Source organism: Aspergillus steynii (genome assembly GCF_002849105.1).
Source record: "Aspergillus steynii IBT 23096 chromosome Unknown P170scaffold_5, whole genome shotgun sequence".
Lineage (NCBI taxonomy): Eukaryota > Fungi > Ascomycota > Eurotiomycetes > Eurotiales > Aspergillaceae > Aspergillus > Aspergillus steynii.
The window spans coordinates 1,426,402-1,443,261 of NW_020194402.1; the positions used below are offsets into that span (position 1 = coordinate 1,426,402).

The 16,860-nt window shown below is 54.3% G+C and overlaps 10 protein-coding genes across 10 annotated transcripts; 7 read left to right on the forward strand and 3 right to left on the reverse strand.

Moving 5' to 3' along the window:
• Positions 1-126: 126 nt before the first annotated feature.
• Positions 127-1,752, forward strand: P170DRAFT_359986 (glycosyltransferase family 1 protein; the record flags this gene model as incomplete). The annotated part of the gene is made up of 3 exons (XM_024844390.1): positions 127-671; positions 755-1,378; positions 1,443-1,752. 3 exons carry the CDS (start codon positions 127-129, stop codon positions 1,750-1,752), a joined length of 1,479 nt encoding a protein of 492 aa, XP_024703225.1.
• Positions 1,753-1,998: 246 nt separating this feature from the next.
• P170DRAFT_476577 (uncharacterized protein) lies at positions 1,999-2,680 on the reverse strand (the record flags this gene model as incomplete). Its single annotated transcript, XM_024853362.1, has 2 exons — positions 1,999-2,268; positions 2,579-2,680. 2 exons carry the CDS (start codon positions 2,678-2,680, stop codon positions 1,999-2,001), a joined length of 372 nt encoding a protein of 123 aa, XP_024703226.1.
• A 179-nt stretch (positions 2,681-2,859) lies between these two features.
• On the forward strand, positions 2,860-3,838 carry P170DRAFT_360017 (NAD(P)-dependent oxidoreductase; the record flags this gene model as incomplete). Its single annotated transcript, XM_024844394.1, has 2 exons — positions 2,860-2,907; positions 2,957-3,838. 2 exons carry the CDS (start codon positions 2,860-2,862, stop codon positions 3,836-3,838), a joined length of 930 nt encoding a protein of 309 aa, XP_024703227.1.
• A 431-nt stretch (positions 3,839-4,269) lies between these two features.
• Positions 4,270-5,280, forward strand: P170DRAFT_427096 (glutathione S-transferase family protein; the record flags this gene model as incomplete). Its single annotated transcript, XM_024847757.1, has 5 exons — positions 4,270-4,300; positions 4,386-4,408; positions 4,464-4,575; positions 4,640-4,823; positions 4,887-5,280. The coding sequence occupies 5 exons, from the start codon at positions 4,270-4,272 to the stop codon at positions 5,278-5,280; spliced, it is 744 nt and encodes a 247-aa protein (XP_024703228.1).
• A 555-nt stretch (positions 5,281-5,835) lies between these two features.
• On the reverse strand, positions 5,836-7,045 carry P170DRAFT_476580 (F-box protein; the record flags this gene model as incomplete). Its single annotated transcript, XM_024853363.1, has 4 exons — positions 5,836-5,936; positions 5,995-6,423; positions 6,540-6,903; positions 6,983-7,045. 4 exons carry the CDS (start codon positions 7,043-7,045, stop codon positions 5,836-5,838), a joined length of 957 nt encoding a protein of 318 aa, XP_024703229.1.
• A 586-nt stretch (positions 7,046-7,631) lies between these two features.
• P170DRAFT_437634 (UDP-glucose:hexose-1-phosphate uridylyltransferase) lies at positions 7,632-9,196 on the forward strand. Its single transcript, XM_024849412.1, has 4 exons — positions 7,632-7,838; positions 7,925-8,109; positions 8,168-8,933; positions 8,989-9,196. Exons 1-4 carry the CDS (start codon positions 7,738-7,740, stop codon positions 9,092-9,094), a joined length of 1,158 nt encoding a protein of 385 aa, XP_024703230.1. The 5' UTR covers positions 7,632-7,737; the 3' UTR covers positions 9,095-9,196.
• A 66-nt stretch (positions 9,197-9,262) lies between these two features.
• P170DRAFT_361265 (Erg28 family protein) lies at positions 9,263-9,625 on the reverse strand (the record flags this gene model as incomplete). The annotated part of the gene is made up of 1 exon (XM_024844461.1): positions 9,263-9,625. A coding segment is annotated over one exon (363 nt), but the record flags the coding sequence as incomplete, so codon positions are not given.
• A 283-nt stretch (positions 9,626-9,908) lies between these two features.
• Positions 9,909-11,105, forward strand: P170DRAFT_410325 (ketoreductase; the record flags this gene model as incomplete). The annotated part of the gene is made up of 2 exons (XM_024846842.1): positions 9,909-10,177; positions 10,242-11,105. The coding sequence occupies exons 1-2, from the start codon at positions 10,001-10,003 to the stop codon at positions 11,103-11,105; spliced, it is 1,041 nt and encodes a 346-aa protein (XP_024703232.1). The 5' UTR covers positions 9,909-10,000.
• Positions 11,106-12,242: 1,137 nt separating this feature from the next.
• P170DRAFT_200487 (uncharacterized protein) lies at positions 12,243-12,823 on the forward strand. Its single transcript, XM_024842758.1, has one exon. It carries the CDS (start codon positions 12,352-12,354, stop codon positions 12,652-12,654), a length of 303 nt encoding a protein of 100 aa, XP_024703233.1. The 5' UTR covers positions 12,243-12,351; the 3' UTR covers positions 12,655-12,823.
• Positions 12,824-14,285: 1,462 nt separating this feature from the next.
• P170DRAFT_200639 (sugar porter family MFS transporter) lies at positions 14,286-16,360 on the forward strand. Its single transcript, XM_024842760.1, has 3 exons — positions 14,286-14,602; positions 14,659-14,771; positions 14,837-16,360. The coding sequence occupies exons 1-3, from the start codon at positions 14,395-14,397 to the stop codon at positions 16,190-16,192; spliced, it is 1,677 nt and encodes a 558-aa protein (XP_024703234.1). The 5' UTR covers positions 14,286-14,394; the 3' UTR covers positions 16,193-16,360.
• Positions 16,361-16,860: the final 500 nt, after the last annotated feature.

Consider the following 16,860-nt stretch of genomic DNA (forward strand, 5'->3'; position numbering starts at 1 on the left):
TCTTCTGGCACATGTTCTTGACTGTTTGACCTTCTCTTCTCCTACCTCGTCCATAGTGCGTTTTTAAGTTCTCTTGATACCTGATACCCCCTTCCCCTTACCATATTCAACCCAACAACCAGCATCATGGAGAACTCGTCCATCCTCTTCTTCACCAACTGCGAACTGGGCCAAGCAAGTATCATCCTGGCCGTAGCCCACGAGTTCCTCCTTCGCCCGTCCTACAGCGTCCACATCGCATCCTTTCCCAGTCTCGCCCCAGACGTCGACATCCTCAACGAGCGAGCCAAGATGCTCGCCTCGGCCACCACCACCGCTACCTTTCACCCAATCAACGGTCCATCCATGGTCGACGTGTATAGCCATACTCCCGTCTTCCTGGACCATTTCGACTATCATCAGATCGGGTTTCGCGGGGCCAGCCAGGCGTTCAATCAATTTATCCCGATGCTGATGAACCCGTGGGATGGTTCTCAGTTCGTCGCTATCTATCGCGACTGCGTAGATATCATCAAGAAGGTTCGGCCCGCCATGGTCGTCCTCGACCCCCTGTTCGTCATCGGTCTGGACGCATGTCGCGTGTTGCGGTGGCCGCACGTCGTGCTGAGCCCGAATACCGCGAAGGATCTGGCTCCTCAGCCGTGGCTGGCGAATCTGTGGAAATACCCAGTGTGAGAGCTTCATTTTCCCCAGTTCATCTCCTGTTGTCTATTTGCTTTTGTCTACTGCTCCGTAAGAAGCTCACATCAATCAGTCTCTGCTCGGGATACCCCTACCCCGTACCCTGGTACCTAATCCCGCTCAACATCTTCCTCACCATCAAGATCGCCCTGATCATCATGGGCAACCAGCGCGTCCGCAAGCTGCGCGATTATCGAAACAAGCACGGCATCCCCGGCCCAAACCCCCTCTTCGCCAGCCCCCCGGGTGACAAAACCCCCTATCTCCTGGTCACCACCCCCGCCGCGGACTTCCCCTGCTTCGTCCCGCAGAACTTCACCCTCTGCGGGCCCATCGTGCGTCCGTGTGCCCCCATCGCGCAGGAGAGTCCGCAGCTCGCGGCGTGGCTGTCCCTGCGTCCCACCGTCCTGGTCAACATGGGATCCCACGTGACGTGCAGTCCGGAGCAGGAACGCCAGTTCGCCGAGGGATTCCGCATGCTGCTGGACAAGCGGAGGGACGTGCAGATCCTGTGGAAGTTGAAGCGGCGGGGAGAGCGTCAGGAGTCGGCGCTGGATTGTCTGAGGGAGGCGATTGAGGGGAATCGCGTGCGGATCGAGTCGTGGTTGAGCGTGGAGCCGATCTGCGTGCTGCTGAGTGGTCAGGTCAAATGCATGATTCATCATGGGGGGTCGAACTCGTATCATGAGGCTGTGAGGTGGGTTATTCCGGTTTGCTCTAATCTGTGATATGTTTGCTGACGTTGTTCTCTTCATGTTCAGGGCTGGGGTTCCTCAAATCGTCCTGCCTACGTGGTTCGACACCTACGACTTTGCGCATCGTGCGGAGTTCCGGGGTATTGGAGTCTGGGGCAATCGCAATACTGCTCCAGCCGTGAAGGGAGTGGACCTGGGGAAAGCGCTGATTCGCGTGCTGGCGAGCGAGGAGTCCATCGGCATGGCAGATCGAGCCAAGAAAGTGGTGACGCAGCTGGAGGGAGAGGGCCGCACGATTGCCTGCGAGAAGATTGTTGATTTGATTCGAAGCCAGAAAGACGAGAATAAGTCCAGTGTCTCGCTGACCAGGCAGTGAGTGCGCAGGGTGTGTAGATCGAGATTGTATTCGTGTGCTGGAGATGTCAATATACTATGGGCGGGCTTTTGGATCTCTAGTTTACTGCTTAAAATGTTTTTTTTTTTTTGTTTCTTTTCTGGAGGTCTAGTCTACACTATCTGTTGGCTTTGGAGAATGAAAGAAATAAAAGTTAAGCAAAACAGACATTAGTATCTAAACTCCACCAGGCTTGAAACTGATCTACCCTCCGTGATGGTTTCTTCTCTATGCCTCTGGTCCGTCGTCAAATATGTCATACATTTCCGGGTCCTGACTCGCTAAATAGATTTCGTCACACGGTCTAGCCCGTTCAAAGTCAATCATCGTCACCGCCTGTGTTTTGCGCGAGTATAGGATGTTGTGTTTGCCAGCATCGGTGCAGAGAGCTGGAATCCTTCGGAGAACTGCGATGGCACGGCGTATTTGGTTGCGGGCATGGGCTGCTTCTGTGGCCGACAACATGTCCCATTGGTTCAGGAGCACTTCCCCTTCGACCTTTGTAATGATGAGTATGTACCCTTTCGGGAAGATCGAGGAGCATGAGATGACTCCGTGAGAGAGGAGAGACGCGAAGACATCATATCCTTCAGGGCGTTGATGGTCAAGTCATTCGTACACGGCGGCCTCATTCATATAGCTGTGGTAGATTGAGTCAGTCTTATTGGGTAGACCATGCTGGCGGATTGACCTTATTGTACTAACCTGCGAACCCAGTCCTCGTTCCAACATTTTGCAATCGCCGGCTGGCCATCCCATGTGACTTCGTAGACTTCCCGCCCTGTGGAAGCACGGATGACCCGCTTACAGTTGACGAAGCTGTGGGCAGCTGCACCACCGTTTCCGAAAAAGATGGTTTCTTCTTGATTGCCACAAGGGGTCGGCCAATCGGATCCTCGGCAGGCTCCATGATGGAAGAAAGCGTGTGGAGATGGTCGGAGATGATGAGTGGTGGAGATGGTGGGATGTGGGGGAATACAGGCTGTCGCTGTGGGACACCGGGTTAAGTCGGGGTGATATCATCTTTGACTTCCCATCTTCCGCAATTCAACTGAGGCTACAGGACCACATCCCCCATAATTCACTACCATGTCTTCCGAACGCATTGCCTGGATAGGCCTGGGTAACATTGGCCGCGTAAGACCCATTCAACCATCTATTCCGTTCCCTACTAACAAAAGACCAGGGCATGAGCCGCAACATCGCCCACAAAGGCCCTCAATCCTCCCCCCTGATCGTATACAACCGCACAGCCTCCAAAGCCAGCACCTTTGCCGAATCGCTGGGCCCCAACAAAGCCACCGTCGCGCAATCCCTCTCTGATGCCGTCCGCGCCTCCACCATCAGCTTCATCTGCGTCGGCGACGACGCCGCCCTCGACCAGATCATCACCACCCTCCTCTCCGACTCGTCGCTCGATCTGACCTCGAAACTCATCGTCGACTGCTCCACCGTGCACCCGGACACCTCGCGCCGCATCCACACCGCCCTGACACAACGCAGTGCCGCCTTCGTCGCCTGTCCGGTCTTCGGGGCCCCGAACGCCGCAGACGCAGGACAGATGATCGTGGTCCCCGCCGGATCCGCGGCGTCGATCGCGCGCCTGACGCCCTTCTTCGACGGCGTCACGGCCAAAGCGACGCTGGACATGCCCGGCGACGACGTCGGCGCCGCTACGACGCTCAAGATCCTGGGCAACACGTTCATCCTGAACACCGTCGAGTCCATTGCCGAGGGGCTGGTGGCCGCCGAGAAGTCCGGCCTCGGCGTCCAGGCTTATCGGAATTGGGTGCATACCTTCCTCCCTGGCCCGTTTGCCAAGTATGCGGACCGCATGATCGAGGGGGATTATTGGCGGCGCGGGGAGCCGTTGTTTGCGGTCGATCTGGCGCGCAAGGATCTGGGCCATGCGGCGGATGTGGCGGGGCAGGCGGGCGTTCGGCTGAGGAGCGTCGAGGTCACGGATGAGTATTTGAAGCGGGTGAAGGCTGAGAAGGGCGAGAAGGGGGATCTGGCGGGGGTGTATGGGGCAATCAGGCAGGAGTCGGGGCTGCCTTATGAGAACTGATCGTTTGTATATCGAACAGTACGGCCGACTAATAACATGATCTATTATGAGCTTACCACGAGAGCCGCCGTGATTGGTATATCGCGCGACCCTCCAAGGCGCAGGGCTTCCGGTGGGGACATACCTGGGCTGTCTGAGTTTCTCGTGGTGAACCTGTTGGACGAGTATAGGTTCCAATTGGTCCCTATTGGACCCTTGGAGACAACGGATCGATAAGGACTGGGATCGTACAGGATCCTGTCCTGCGCCGTAAGCACTAAGTGCTCCTAGTCATCAATTTGATTTCTTGGATGTCCAAGGCTGAGAGGAATGTACTCCAGATACCTCCGTCATGGCTTGATTCTATATTATATAAAGAGCCCTTCGCATTCCTGTCCTCCCGTCCAAACCTCACCCGCAACCCTCTGCTCATTGCAACCACCGCTCCCAATATGACGAAGCCAATCACAGTCTGGTTGACACGTACGTACCTGTAAACAGTGTGCCTACTTCGCACTGAATTCGTACTTTTTCTCCCAAGTGCCACAGACAAGCTAACTACGTCCAGCCCCCGGCCCGAACTCATGGAAGGTGCGTGGATAATAGAGCATCTGCTCCGACCTGCTCACCACTGACGCCGATGCAGGTCATCACCGTCATGAAAGAATTGGGCGTGCCCTATGAGATCCACTCGTTCCGGTTCGAAGACGTCAAGAAGCCGCCATTCATCAACATCAACCCCAACGGGCGAGTCCCAGGTTTGTCTATCCTCCCTGCCACCGCAGCAACCCGATGTCGCCAGGGCTGACTAGAAAGCAACAGCCATTGTGGATCCCAACACCGACGTGACCCTCTGGGAGTCCGGTGCCATCCTGCAGTATCTCGAGGAGGTCTACGATACCGAGCACAAGCTCACCTACGCCTCCCTGAAGGAGAAACATATCCTGAACCAGTGGCTTCACTTTCAGATGAGCGGACAAGGCCCGTACTTTGGGCAATGCGGATGGTAGGGTATCTTGCCCGGTCTCTCTCCTCTATGACCGAAAGGACAAGGACTAACACACGCTAGGTTCAACGTTCTCCACCACGAGAGACTCCCCTCCGCCATGGAGCGATACGTCAGTGAAGTCCACCGCATCCTGGGGGTGTTGAACACCGCATTAGAAGGCCGCACGTGGCTCGTCGGCGAGAAATGCACCTTTGCGGACCTGGCGTTCTTGCCGTGGAATGCTAGAGTCAATATGACGCTTCTGACTCCCGAGGGCGAGGACCCTCTGGCGCCGCATCCGAATGTGCAGGCGTGGCAGAAGCGCATGGAGGCGCGCGAGTCATGGCAGGAGGCGATGCGGGAGAGGGAGAAGCTGATGGATGAGCAGGGGTTGATGCCTAATGGAATGCCAAAGGGGGTGAATACTATTAAGGAGTTCGAGGAGCTGATGGCGAAGGCGCCGGAGGGGCAGTGATCAGGTCGAATGAAGTACATACTTTTGCAATTGCGATCTGTTGGTCTGAAATTCAATTTTTATTTCCTTGGTTTTAGTTATGTATTGATTGGTTCCTGTTTCTCAACGAAGCCTCTATGCTATGGAATACATATCGTATGTCCTAGTCCTGGGCGGCGATGCATGTTTAACACTGCCTGGGCGCATTTGAATACGGATCAAAAAGAAGATTCTTACTGGCTCACTCTGTTGACCCTCGTAGGGCGTGAATTGTGCCACGTAAATCACAGGATTGGAACCCCGGGTAGTTTGGAGGCCAAGCAGACAAAGAAAGTCAACCGCACTAGACATGGATTATGTTTATAGTTACACCCCCTCTACGCGAGCCTCCTTCCAATCTTTTCCCTGGCTGACGGGTTTGGCTGTCCGAACATTAGCTCTCCTCTAGTGGGCGGGACTGTACATAGTATAGTAGTTTATGAGTTGTAGCAAATACGATGTTCAGATAGTCGATAAGAGGGTTTTCACCCCTATACATAGTAGTATGTCTCCGGTCTAGTTTACCTGACGGAGTCATCATATCCCTCTAGTAAAGATCACCGCCTGGCTGTAATTCTGCTGCTCTTTCTGCGACTTCTCCATAGTCAGTAGTAACCGCGTCGTCCGTACATGCAATTCTAAATCCACATCATCAGCCCGGCCTCGCAAATACCCAGCCACAAGGATGAAACACACCTTCAATGTCCACCTCGTAGCTCGTCAACACCTCCTCGTCCCGATGAATCAGCAACGGAAAGCCAGCAGTCAGATGTCTCTTCTTGCGCACTCTGACCTTCAGACCGACATTCTGGCCCTGATCGACCCAGAGCATGGGAGAAGACCGAGCCTTGTTTTTAGCGTCAGCGTCAGCTGCATTAGAGTCGAGCTCATCGTCTTCTTCCTCGTCATGAGCAGCGCAATGATTTAGTTCCTGTTCCTTCAACCACTCCCGAAACAGCCGGGCAACCCCGTCCACGACGTCATTCGCGCTCAGCAGAAGGTGCGTCCCCGGCATGACCTTGACGATGTTCACGACGACGCAGAGCTGCGAGAACTCCTCGAACGTTTCCAGATTGACATTTCGCGTGACGGTCAACCTGTCTTGTGCTGATTGAGCATCGGAATCTGAGGATTGCCAGTTAGTAATCGAACAATGGTTACGACGAACACTAAATATATATATGTGTATATTGTATTCCCTGGTAGTAAGACGAAGGAACGGAAAGAAAAGACAAACCCACCCGAAATAACCAATCCCATCCCACTAATCCTCTCATCGACGGCCCTCTCGGGCCGAAATCTCGAATACAGCGCTGTCAGCCGCCCCAGACGCTGCGCGGGATCGACATTCTCATACAACGAGCCCGCGCCCTCGTGCCGGTCGCTGAGCCCGTCGGTGCCGAGGTACTGACAGAAGACGTGCGGCTCGATGAGCTTGGAGCTGGGATGGAAGCACTCGAGAATGAGCTTGTACTCGCGCAGCGAGGCGGATGTGAGGAGGCGGTAGTGCAGGATGCGGAGGACGAGGGCGTGGAAGCGGTGCGAGATAGTGGCCAGGCGGAGGAGGGCGCACATGGAGAACGGGGTGAGGATTTGAACGAAGACCTGTGGGTTATAAGAAGGAGAGTTGGGATGATGGGTTTGATTTGTAGGGGATTGATGAGATTTGGGGGGTTATATATACCTCGTTAGGGAGGGAGTAGAGATGCAGGGCGGAAGAGGGGTCTGGAGGAGTGGTGGTGCTCATTCTGAAGGTCTAGATGGTATATTTCTCTTCATTTAGTGGATATACAAAGGGAATTGAGGGACTGGTGCGGTCCGGGCTCATGGAAGACGTCCCAGACGTCGATGTAGATCAACACGATTCCCCGGATGTTTGACTGATAAGACCCCGTGGACACCTCAGGACACAACTGACGTCAGCGTCGGGCCGGGGATGACTCGGGCAGCCGGTGTGGCCCGGCAAAATCCCTGCTGACTCACCGTTGTCTTTTTACCCGATTCGGCCCAGGAAAGGGACCAAAGTATATCTTCTGTTCGGGGTATGATGCTTTTCATGACTCCAGGGGATACGACGGAGCATAGATATGCTACAGCATTCTTCCACAGTATTCTCCTAGGAGAGATGACTGAAGAAGATACCTACAATGCTACTGTCAACCCCGGCATCAGCAGAATTATCCGAGCGCACGCAGCCGACGTTCGCTTCCCCGTGGTTTCGGTACCGAAAGGGCCCGAAAGGGTCTGTCCAATCAGGCCACGCGAGTGGCAGTCCGGAGACCCCGCGACTCCGTTGACTGTTGCCCCGCCATTGCGCCGTCACTTTTCCCTGCTTTTTTTCTCTCTTCGATTTTTCCTCAATTTCCCTCGTTACACATCCTTGGTTTCACGTCGTGCGGGCCTGTCTATCTGCAGCGGACTCGAATTTGATCTGTCGCAATGGTTGAAAGCATCCTTGACGACATCTCCCATCGGAGATTCAATCCTCTCCGGGGTTCTTCCGTCCTGGTGTCTCCCCACCGCACCAAGCGTCCTTGGCAGTAAGTTGAATAGAAATCTTTTCAAAAGCTGCCTATGCAGATTGCATGATGCAAGAGACCACAGGCTGACATTTTCACGCAAACAGAGGAGCCCAGGAGAGTGCCTCCAAGACAACCCTGCCTAGTTACGATCCCGCCTGCTACCTGTGCCCTGGAAACAAGCGTGCGCAGGGAGATTCCAACCCCAAGTATGAGAAGACCTTTGTCTTCGTGAACGACTACAGCGCAGTCAAGGAGGAGCAGGCGCCCTATACCGCCGAGAAGAGCGATGGTACGGCTTTTCCGCTCAACAAAGACATGTAGTGAGGCATGGTCCTAACGTGATACAGATCGGGAGTCGTTCTTCCTGCAGGCGGAGCCGGTGACCGGAAAGTGCTATGTGCTCACCTTCTCGGCAGCCCATAACCTCACCCTGGCCGATCTGTCGGCGGCGGAGATCGCCCCCGTCATTGACGCCTGGACCGAAATCTATACGGCCCATCTGTCGCCCAACTCGCCGTTGGCTGCCATCGCACCTCCCACGACCCTGCCGCCCAACTCCCCTACCGCTGACCTGACCAAGCCCAAGGAGCAATATCGGTATATGCAGATCTTCGAAAACAAGGGAGCGGCCATGGGATGCTCGAACCCTCACCCGCACGGCCAGGTGTGGACCACCAGCTCGCTGCCCGAGGAGCCAGCGATGGAACTGGAGCAGTTGAAGAAGTATCGCAAGGAGCGTGGAGGCAAGCACATGCTGGAGGATTATGCGGCCCTGGAAAGCGAGAAGAAAGAGCGCGTGGTGTTCGAGAATGATGCGTTTCTGGTTGTCTGCCCCTGGTGGGCCATCTGGCCGTTCGAGACCATGATTGTTAGCAAGAAGCACAAGCGCGCACTGGTCGACTTGAACGCTGAGGAGAAGGGTCAGCTGGCTGAAGCCATTGCCGAGATCACCCGGCGATACGACAACCTGTTCGAGACTCACTTCCCATACAGCATGGGTATCCACCAGGCGCCGCTCGACGGTACGGAAGAAGAGGTCGAGTCGTCCTACCTGCACCTGCACTTCTATCCTCCCCTGCTGCGCAGCGCCACCGTGCGCAAGTTCTTGGTTGGGTAAGTCGTCCCTGTTATCTATATATCTGCCCCGCAGATTGCTGACCCATTGTAGATATGAGATGATGGGCGAACCCCAGCGTGACATCACCCCGGAACAAGCCGCTGCCAGACTACGGGGTTGCGGAGGAGAGTTGTATAGAAAGAAGATGGACGGTTGAGCCCGATCGCAGTGTAACATGTAGTAGTAGGATGATTTGCATCTTGAGCAGAATGATTATTCGTTTGTGAGCAATAGCGGGGTATATCCCGAGCATTCCTGGTCATTAAATATTAAGAACCCATTGCAAATGTATACAGTCCCTTCCCTCGGAGGTTCAATGCACAATTTAAAGCGAGAGATAGCTCTCCCGTTGCGTCAACATCCACGCGAGAGTGGACGAGGCGACGATCAGGGGGCTGACGAAGCGACCCTTGAGCTCGGCCGTTCCGAAGCCCAACCACTCGCCGACAAAGTGTAGCAAAGCGATGCCAAAGGTCCAGATCGCTAGGTCGTACGAAACGGAGTTGTTGATGTTGTAGGCAGCGTACATGCGAACCACGGCGGACACGAACGTCCAGGTCCCGAAGGTGCGCGACGAAAGAGGGTTGGTGCTGCTCTGACCGGACGCGGTTCTGGCATTGTAGAGCTGCGCAGAATAGGCATCAGACTTGTAGGCCTGCAGACTGTTCACGGCGGAGACCACCGAGACCTGAAGATGGTAGCATCATTAGCGTGGCCCCAGTAGACAAGCAATACTCCGGCGTCACGTACCAAGAAGAGCCATTTGGGCAGGTAGCCGTCGAATGGAGGTAGACAAGATTTAGGAGCAGCGAGACAAGCTTGAAGAGCGGACATTGTGCCGGGATGACAGGGGGAAGTGGTTGAGGTGATGGTTGGGACCTTGGGGGAAGCGGAGGTGAAGGTTGAATGAATGTTTGCTTGCTTTGCTGGGCCGAGGTCCGTTCTTGGCACAACACCAACTTCCCGCCGAATTTCTCCGCGTCGCCGTTCGTTGCTCTCTCCCTCCCCGCCAAACCCCAGCCTTGAGCTCCAACTATCCGGTTGACGGGATCAAGAAAGAACAATGGATCTTGTTGCGAAATACACTTCCTGCTTGTCTAAGTGGCAGCTCAATGTGGCCCCCGGTTGGCAGACGGTGGGTGCCTCGGTCCTCCTTGCGGCCGGGAGCTTGTTCATCGTCTCGAGAGCTTTGCTCTTCGTCCGGGTTCTTCTGAGTTTGTTTGTGCTTCCCGGAAAGCCGGTAAGTGATCAACAGGGGGGTAAATCGTTTGAAAGGTTCCGAGCATTGACCATGATATATTCAGCTCCGCTCCTTTGGACCTAAAGGTAGCTGGGCCGTGATTACAGGTGCCTCCGATGGACTGGGCAAGGAATTCGCTCTCCAGCTTGCCCGCGATGGCTTCAACATCCTTCTCGTCTCCCGAACTGCCTCGAAATTGACCACTCTGGGTGATGAGATCACGTCCCAATACCCGTCCGTGCAGACCAAGACCCTGGCGATGGATTACGCCCGCAACCAGGACAGCGACTTTGAGAAGCTCAAGGCCTTGGTGGATGAGCTGGATGTGGCTGTGCTTGTGAACAACGTCGGAAAGAGCCACGACATCCCCACTCCTTTCGCCTTGACCCCGGAGGATGAGCTGACGGACATCGTGACGATCAACTGCCTCGGCACCCTGCGGACTACTCAGCTGGTCGTGCCCGGTATGGTCCAGCGCAAGCGGGGATTGGTCCTGACCATGGGATCCTTCGGTGGCCTGCTTCCTACGCCCCTCCTTGCGACCTACTCCGGCAGCAAGGCCTTCCTGCAGCAGTGGTCCTCGGCGCTCGGCTCGGAGCTCGAACAGCACGGCATCACGGTTGAGCTTGTGCAGGCGTACCTGATCACCTCGGCGATGTCGAAGATCCGTCGGAGCAGCGCTACGATCCCCAACCCCCGGACGTTCGTGAAGGCGGTTCTGTCTAAGATTGGTCGCAACGGTGGATCCCCCACATATGCGTACAGCTCGTCCCCCTACTGGAGCCACGGACTGATGGCCTGGTTCCTGACCTGCGTCACCGGCACCATGGGCAAGTTGGTTCTGGGTCAGAACCGCGGAATGCACGAGTCGATCCGCAAGCGGGCCCTGCGTAAGGCTGAGCGGGAGAAGGGCAAGAAGAGCACCTGATTTAGGATCGACTGCTTTGAACTATGTTTAGCATGAGGAGTGATGTGCAGATACCGGGGGGTCGCGTGGTCATCTTGAGATGTGCAAAGTCTAGACCGTCGACGACCTGGGCGAAGAACCGTTGCGTATGGCGAAATCAGTGGAGTTGACTTTTTGGGCGCTGATATTCTTTGCGACGCGTGCGAACTTTGAGCCAGATGATTGGCGTAATACTACTTACTACAATGGAGCTAGCTTCATGAACCTGATGTCAGCAAGAGCTTATGAAATTAATGCGATCATACGCAGTACAGTGAGCTTTTTACATTCATTGACTTTTACCCTCGGGGTTTTCCGAGTCCGTTTTCCAGTTGTACTTTTTCATCTCAATCCAGTGAAACCCGAGGCAGCTAGAGAAAATGGTGCGTGAATCGTTGCCATTGCCATTATGACCCTTGTCATTGTCATGATTGCCCGCTGTCGGAACCGAAAGCAGGACAGGCCAGAGGACAGTCTCCTGATAAGAACGCGGTGGGCCGGGACCTGGTCTCGTTATTTGGATGGCGTGCTATGAGCAATTCGCTAGACTCGTCTCTTGCAGTAGTTAGTAGTGACTGGAGGATTGCCTGGACCTGTACTCGGAAGACAACCAGTGGTTTCCGAGTTAATGAACAGTGAACACTGATAAGGATAGTTATGAGCGACCAGGGATCACAGCGAAGCTATTCTTGTCGTAATCATGATAACAATAATCGACGCAGGCAATGTCCTTGCAACGCATGCAACATTAACTTGGACCATAAATTGGACAGGTGACGCCACTATCGATGGTGAGAAGCTTGCTTTGGCCTTATGCTTCTACGGTCCTACATCGGCACCAGTATTATGCAACGGTAACACTTGTCTGCTGGACTACCCTACAGACTCTACAGTCTACAACATACTCTCCGATGGATAATGCGGCCAGTCACGAGATAGGGACTGTAAAACGTAGGACTGCAGACTGCAGAGTAGAGAAGCAAGGACCAGGAGGCTTGTTTCTATTATGAAATCGGGACTGATGGTGAGACATCGGCTTTTCCGTAGCCCAGGTTGTTAATTTTTCTGGCCCTCTGATTAATAGTAATCCTCCGTGGTTACTCCGAGTCTAATCGCCAGGTCCCGTCTGTTACACGGGACATCCTCGGTCCTGCCCGTCCGACCAGGTTATTATTTCCGACGTCACCTGCAGTCTGCATGGCCGAGATATCTCCAGTCGAATGAGACCATGAGATCGATCATTCTGTATATCCTAGCAATACTTCAACGCAAGGCACGGCATCTTCCTTGCCTGTTGTTGCTGTGTCTGTTGCATGACCGACGATGCGAGCATCATACCACGGTGGCCAACCGAAAGGGAGCCGCTGCAGTGCCGATCGACCCGAATCAGCGATGGCCCGGTGAAGAGTTTTTCGCTAGACTGGGCGCTGATCCCGTCTCACTTCTCCGGCATGCCGACCAACTCGAATCAAATTTGCTTTCACCGGGGCCCGAAATGGTCAAGAAAACCAGGGCCGACCAGGTTAGTTGACCGGTGAAGTTCCGAACTGGAGCCGGTCGCAGGGAATGGTGAGACATGGTTGGATGGACAGGATCTCGACCGTGCCTACGTCAACGGCACTAGCGATTCTCTTACATAGCGAGATAGAGCCAACGCAGAAAAACTCTGCCAGTGGACCGGCCACACACGCTAGAGATACCGGAACCAGCGATCCACCTCTCGGTGAGCTTCAAACGGGATGGTAGAGTTTTCCTCGTAGTGCGAGACGGCCGGTGGGTGGCCGAATCGGTATACCGATGGCCAGACGATCCCGATTCCGACTCGGTGTGCCGATAATTCGGGCCTCCTTATCTTTTCCTGCGGACTAGATGCCTCCGAAAGAGTTTTATAAAAGATCATGTTCGCAGTCACCCTTCCCCCCTTGCTTCTTTCTTGGGTTTTGGCCTCACCAGGTGGCCTCCCACCACCTCGCTTGCCGAAGGTTACACTTTCTTGGACTTTCTTGGGCCTGTTGCAGTCTGCCCGTGCCTGAGATCGCCAACCGAATCGTTCTCTGGTCGGATCCACTTGGAATGATCTGCCGCGCCTCTCGGCGTCGGAAACCTAGCTACGAGAGACCGTCAGAGGGTTTTTTTTTTTTTTTTTTTTTCTCAGCCGACTTCTCTTCGTCCCCTGAGAACTAAAAAAAAAATTAACACAAAAAAATCTAACGGACTGCGCAAATTGAGTGGATCTCGTTAAGAGTTCTTTGTTTAGCAAAAATCATCAACTGTTGCAGTGGATCGCCTGTTCGAACGCCGCTAAATCTCCGCTGCTGTCCGTTGGTGACAACCTGCGAACTGCTGCCAGCTGTTGAGTGGCAAATTCCACGCCGAGAGCCTGAAATGGACCTGGACATGGATCTGGATATGGTGATGTTGATGGGCGTCACCATGTCTCCTGTAGGTGGCCAGACACGGCCATATCCGCGTCCAAGTTTAGTTAGTGATAGAAAAGTCAATACAAGCAGTTCTACAGAAAACCCATGATCGCAGCTGTCAAGTAGATTCCGTGATATCTCCGTGTAACCGTCACAAACTCGCCGAAGAATTCCAACCCAATCAGTCTGTGCTCCCTCGCCAAGCGCGTGACAAACCACCAAAAAAAAAAAAAGAAAAGAAAAAAACAATGGAAAAACCATCATCCATCCGTCACGATAATGGATGGATTGCCTGACTAGTCAACATGCACGAAGTCGCTACGAGACGGCGACGACATTCGCCCCCCATTCGCTCTGTTGCTGCCGGTCTCTCTCCAGGCCATTTCTCCACCGTCTCCCCACCCCAGGCTTCTCTCTCGAACGTCCAAGAAGCACTCCGGCCTTTAGCTCCGGACTATCGGCCCTCGTTGGTCTGCCATCGGGCCCTTGAGATCTGGGCCCCCGTTTTTCTTGCCATGGTCCTACCCCGAGAATGGGGTTCCTCCGGCCCTCCAATCCCTGCGTGGTGGGATGGAGGCCAATTGCCGACGGATGGAGCGTCCAGGTCTTCATTTCGCTCATATTATTCTTAGTCTGGTTTGAATTTTCGAAAATAATTTCCTGATCCCGCACTATGACATCGTCCTAGGCCAAATTCCCTGCGGCGGTCTATATATCACTCCACGGGCCCCCCGGTGTCTCCGGGATTCTTCTTTTCTCTCCATTCACTTCTCTTCCCCCCTTACTTCCCCTAATCCCTTTCATCAGTCCCATCTCATAGGATTCAATTGTTCGGGAATCCAATCGACAATATGGGTGTTTCTGATCTTATGGGCCGGCTCAAGCCTCAGGCTGCTGAGCAGGAGCATTCGAGTGCTTCCACTCCTGCCAGAACCAATTCAACCATCGAGAAGGACAACCTCACCATCGATGACTCTCCCGTCAAGTATCTGACATGGCGGTCGTTCATGCTGGGTATCGTCGTCTCCATGGGTGGTTTCATCTTCGGTTACTCCACTGGTACGTTACATCTTCAGGAGTCATGGGAGGGTAGGGCAGAGTCTGACGTGGCACAGGTCAAATCTCCGGTTTCACTACTATGGATGATTTCAAGATGCGTTTTGCTGAGAAGCAGCCCAATGGCGAGTATGTCTTCGACAACGTTCGTAACGGTCTGATTGTCGGTCTGGTAGGTTTCACCCCATTGATCCATCTGACTAGCTATCCCAGTCATCCGACTAACCTGCCGAAAAGCTTTGCATTGGTACCATGATTGGTGCTCTAGTTGCCGCCCCTATCGCTGATCGCTTCGGACGCAAGTACTCCATGACTCTCTGGTCTATCATCCACATGGTCGGCATCATCGTCCAGATGGCCACCGATGACAAGTGGTACCAGGTCGCCGTCGGTCGTCTGGTCGCTGGTCTGGGTGTTGGTGCCCTGTCTAGCGTGGTCCCCATGTACCAGAGTGAATCTGCTCCTCGTCAGGTCCGTGGTGCCATGGTCAGTGCCTTCCAGCTCTTCGTGGCCTTCGGTATCTTCATCTCCTACCTGATCAACTTCGGTACCGAGTCCATCCAGTCGACTGCCTCCTGGCGAATCACCATGGGCATTGGTTTCGCCTGGCCTCTGATCCTGGGTATCGGAAGTATCTTCCTTCCCGAGTCCCCCCGTTATGCCTACCGCAATGGCCGTGTCGAGGAGGCCCGCAGTGTCATGTGCAAGCTCTACGGCGTGGGCCCCAACCACCGCTGTGTCGTCCAGGAGATGAAGGATATGAAGGACAAGCTCGACGAGGAGCGCGCCGCCGGAGTTGCCCCCTGGTACGAGGTCTTCACTGGTCCTCGTATGCTTTACCGTACTCTGCTCGGAATCGCCCTGCAGTCCCTCCAGCAGCTCACCGGTGCCAACTTCATCTTCTACTACGGAAACAGTCTCTTTACCTCCACCGGTCTCGACAACAGCTACGTCACCCAGATCATTCTCGGTGCTGTCAACTTCGGTATGACCCTGCCTGGTCTGTACGTCGTCGAGCACTTCGGCCGTCGTAACAGTCTGATGGTCGGTGCCGCCTGGATGTTCATTTGTTTCATGATCTGGGCCTCCGTCGGCCACTTCGCCCTCGATGTTGCAAACCCTCAGAACACTCCCCAAGCCGGTACTGCCATGATTGTTTTCACCTGCTTCTTCATCGTCGGCTTCTCCACCACGTGGGGACCTATTGTGTGGAGTGTGTGCTCTGAGATGTATCCTTCTCGCTATCGTGCTACGAGCATTGGTGTTGCTACCGCCGCGAACTGGACCTGGAACTTCCTCATCTCCTTCTTCACCCCCTTCATCTCCGGCGCCATTGACTTCGCCTACGGCTACGTCTTCGCCGGCTGCTGCTTGGCCGGTGTCTTCATCGTGTTCTTCTTCGTCAACGAGACCCAGGGTCGCACCCTCGAGGAGGTCGACACCATGTACGTGCTGCACGTGACCCCCTGGAAGAGCGCCAACTGGACTCCTCCCGAGGGTGTTGTCGAGGACATGCACGGCCCCCCTGGAACTCCCAAGGGCGAACACGCCGGTCAGGTCGAGCACAGCGAGCCCACCGAGATCCGGGAGTAAAGGGGTAACAGACAAGCCTAGAGCTGGGTCTCTCCCCCCTTTCCCCCCTCACTCTCTCTCCAACGGAGGCTGGGCTTTTGACGGAGGTGTTGTAACACTTTTCTTTTTCTTTTTGATATCCAATCCATGCATTTTCACTCGGTGTGATGGGGAAACAACTCAACTATCAACTTTCTGTCCATAATGATCCATTCCTCTCTTTATGCGTTGACGCTTTGATGTGAGATCACGCAGAAGCTACGGGTCTACGATAGTTTTCTTTTCGTGGCGTTTTTCTTTATTCTCAGGGGTTGGGAATTTGCATCGCGGGACTCGTTCTTTATTAATTGTAGATAGCTAGCTTGAGCAATTCGATTCGATTGCATAATGGATCTTGCCGTCAGGGTTGGGGTGGTCACGTGTCGATGTAGGATGCAGCTTTTCTTCTCCCAGATAAGACTTACGGAGTAATTGGTGGGTCTCTGCTGCCCCTGAAGGCAAAGGCTGCCCAAGATTCAGGAGAGGTGGCAAACACGTAGAATGCTTAGCTTTTGCAATAGCCAGAGATTCATTATGGATGAGATCAAACAACGTGACCGTTAGGTTTACGCTTCAGTCCGTGTAGATGGATAACTACAGGGCCCAATCCCCCGAAAGCAAAAACAACACCCCGCGTTCGGCAATAGAGC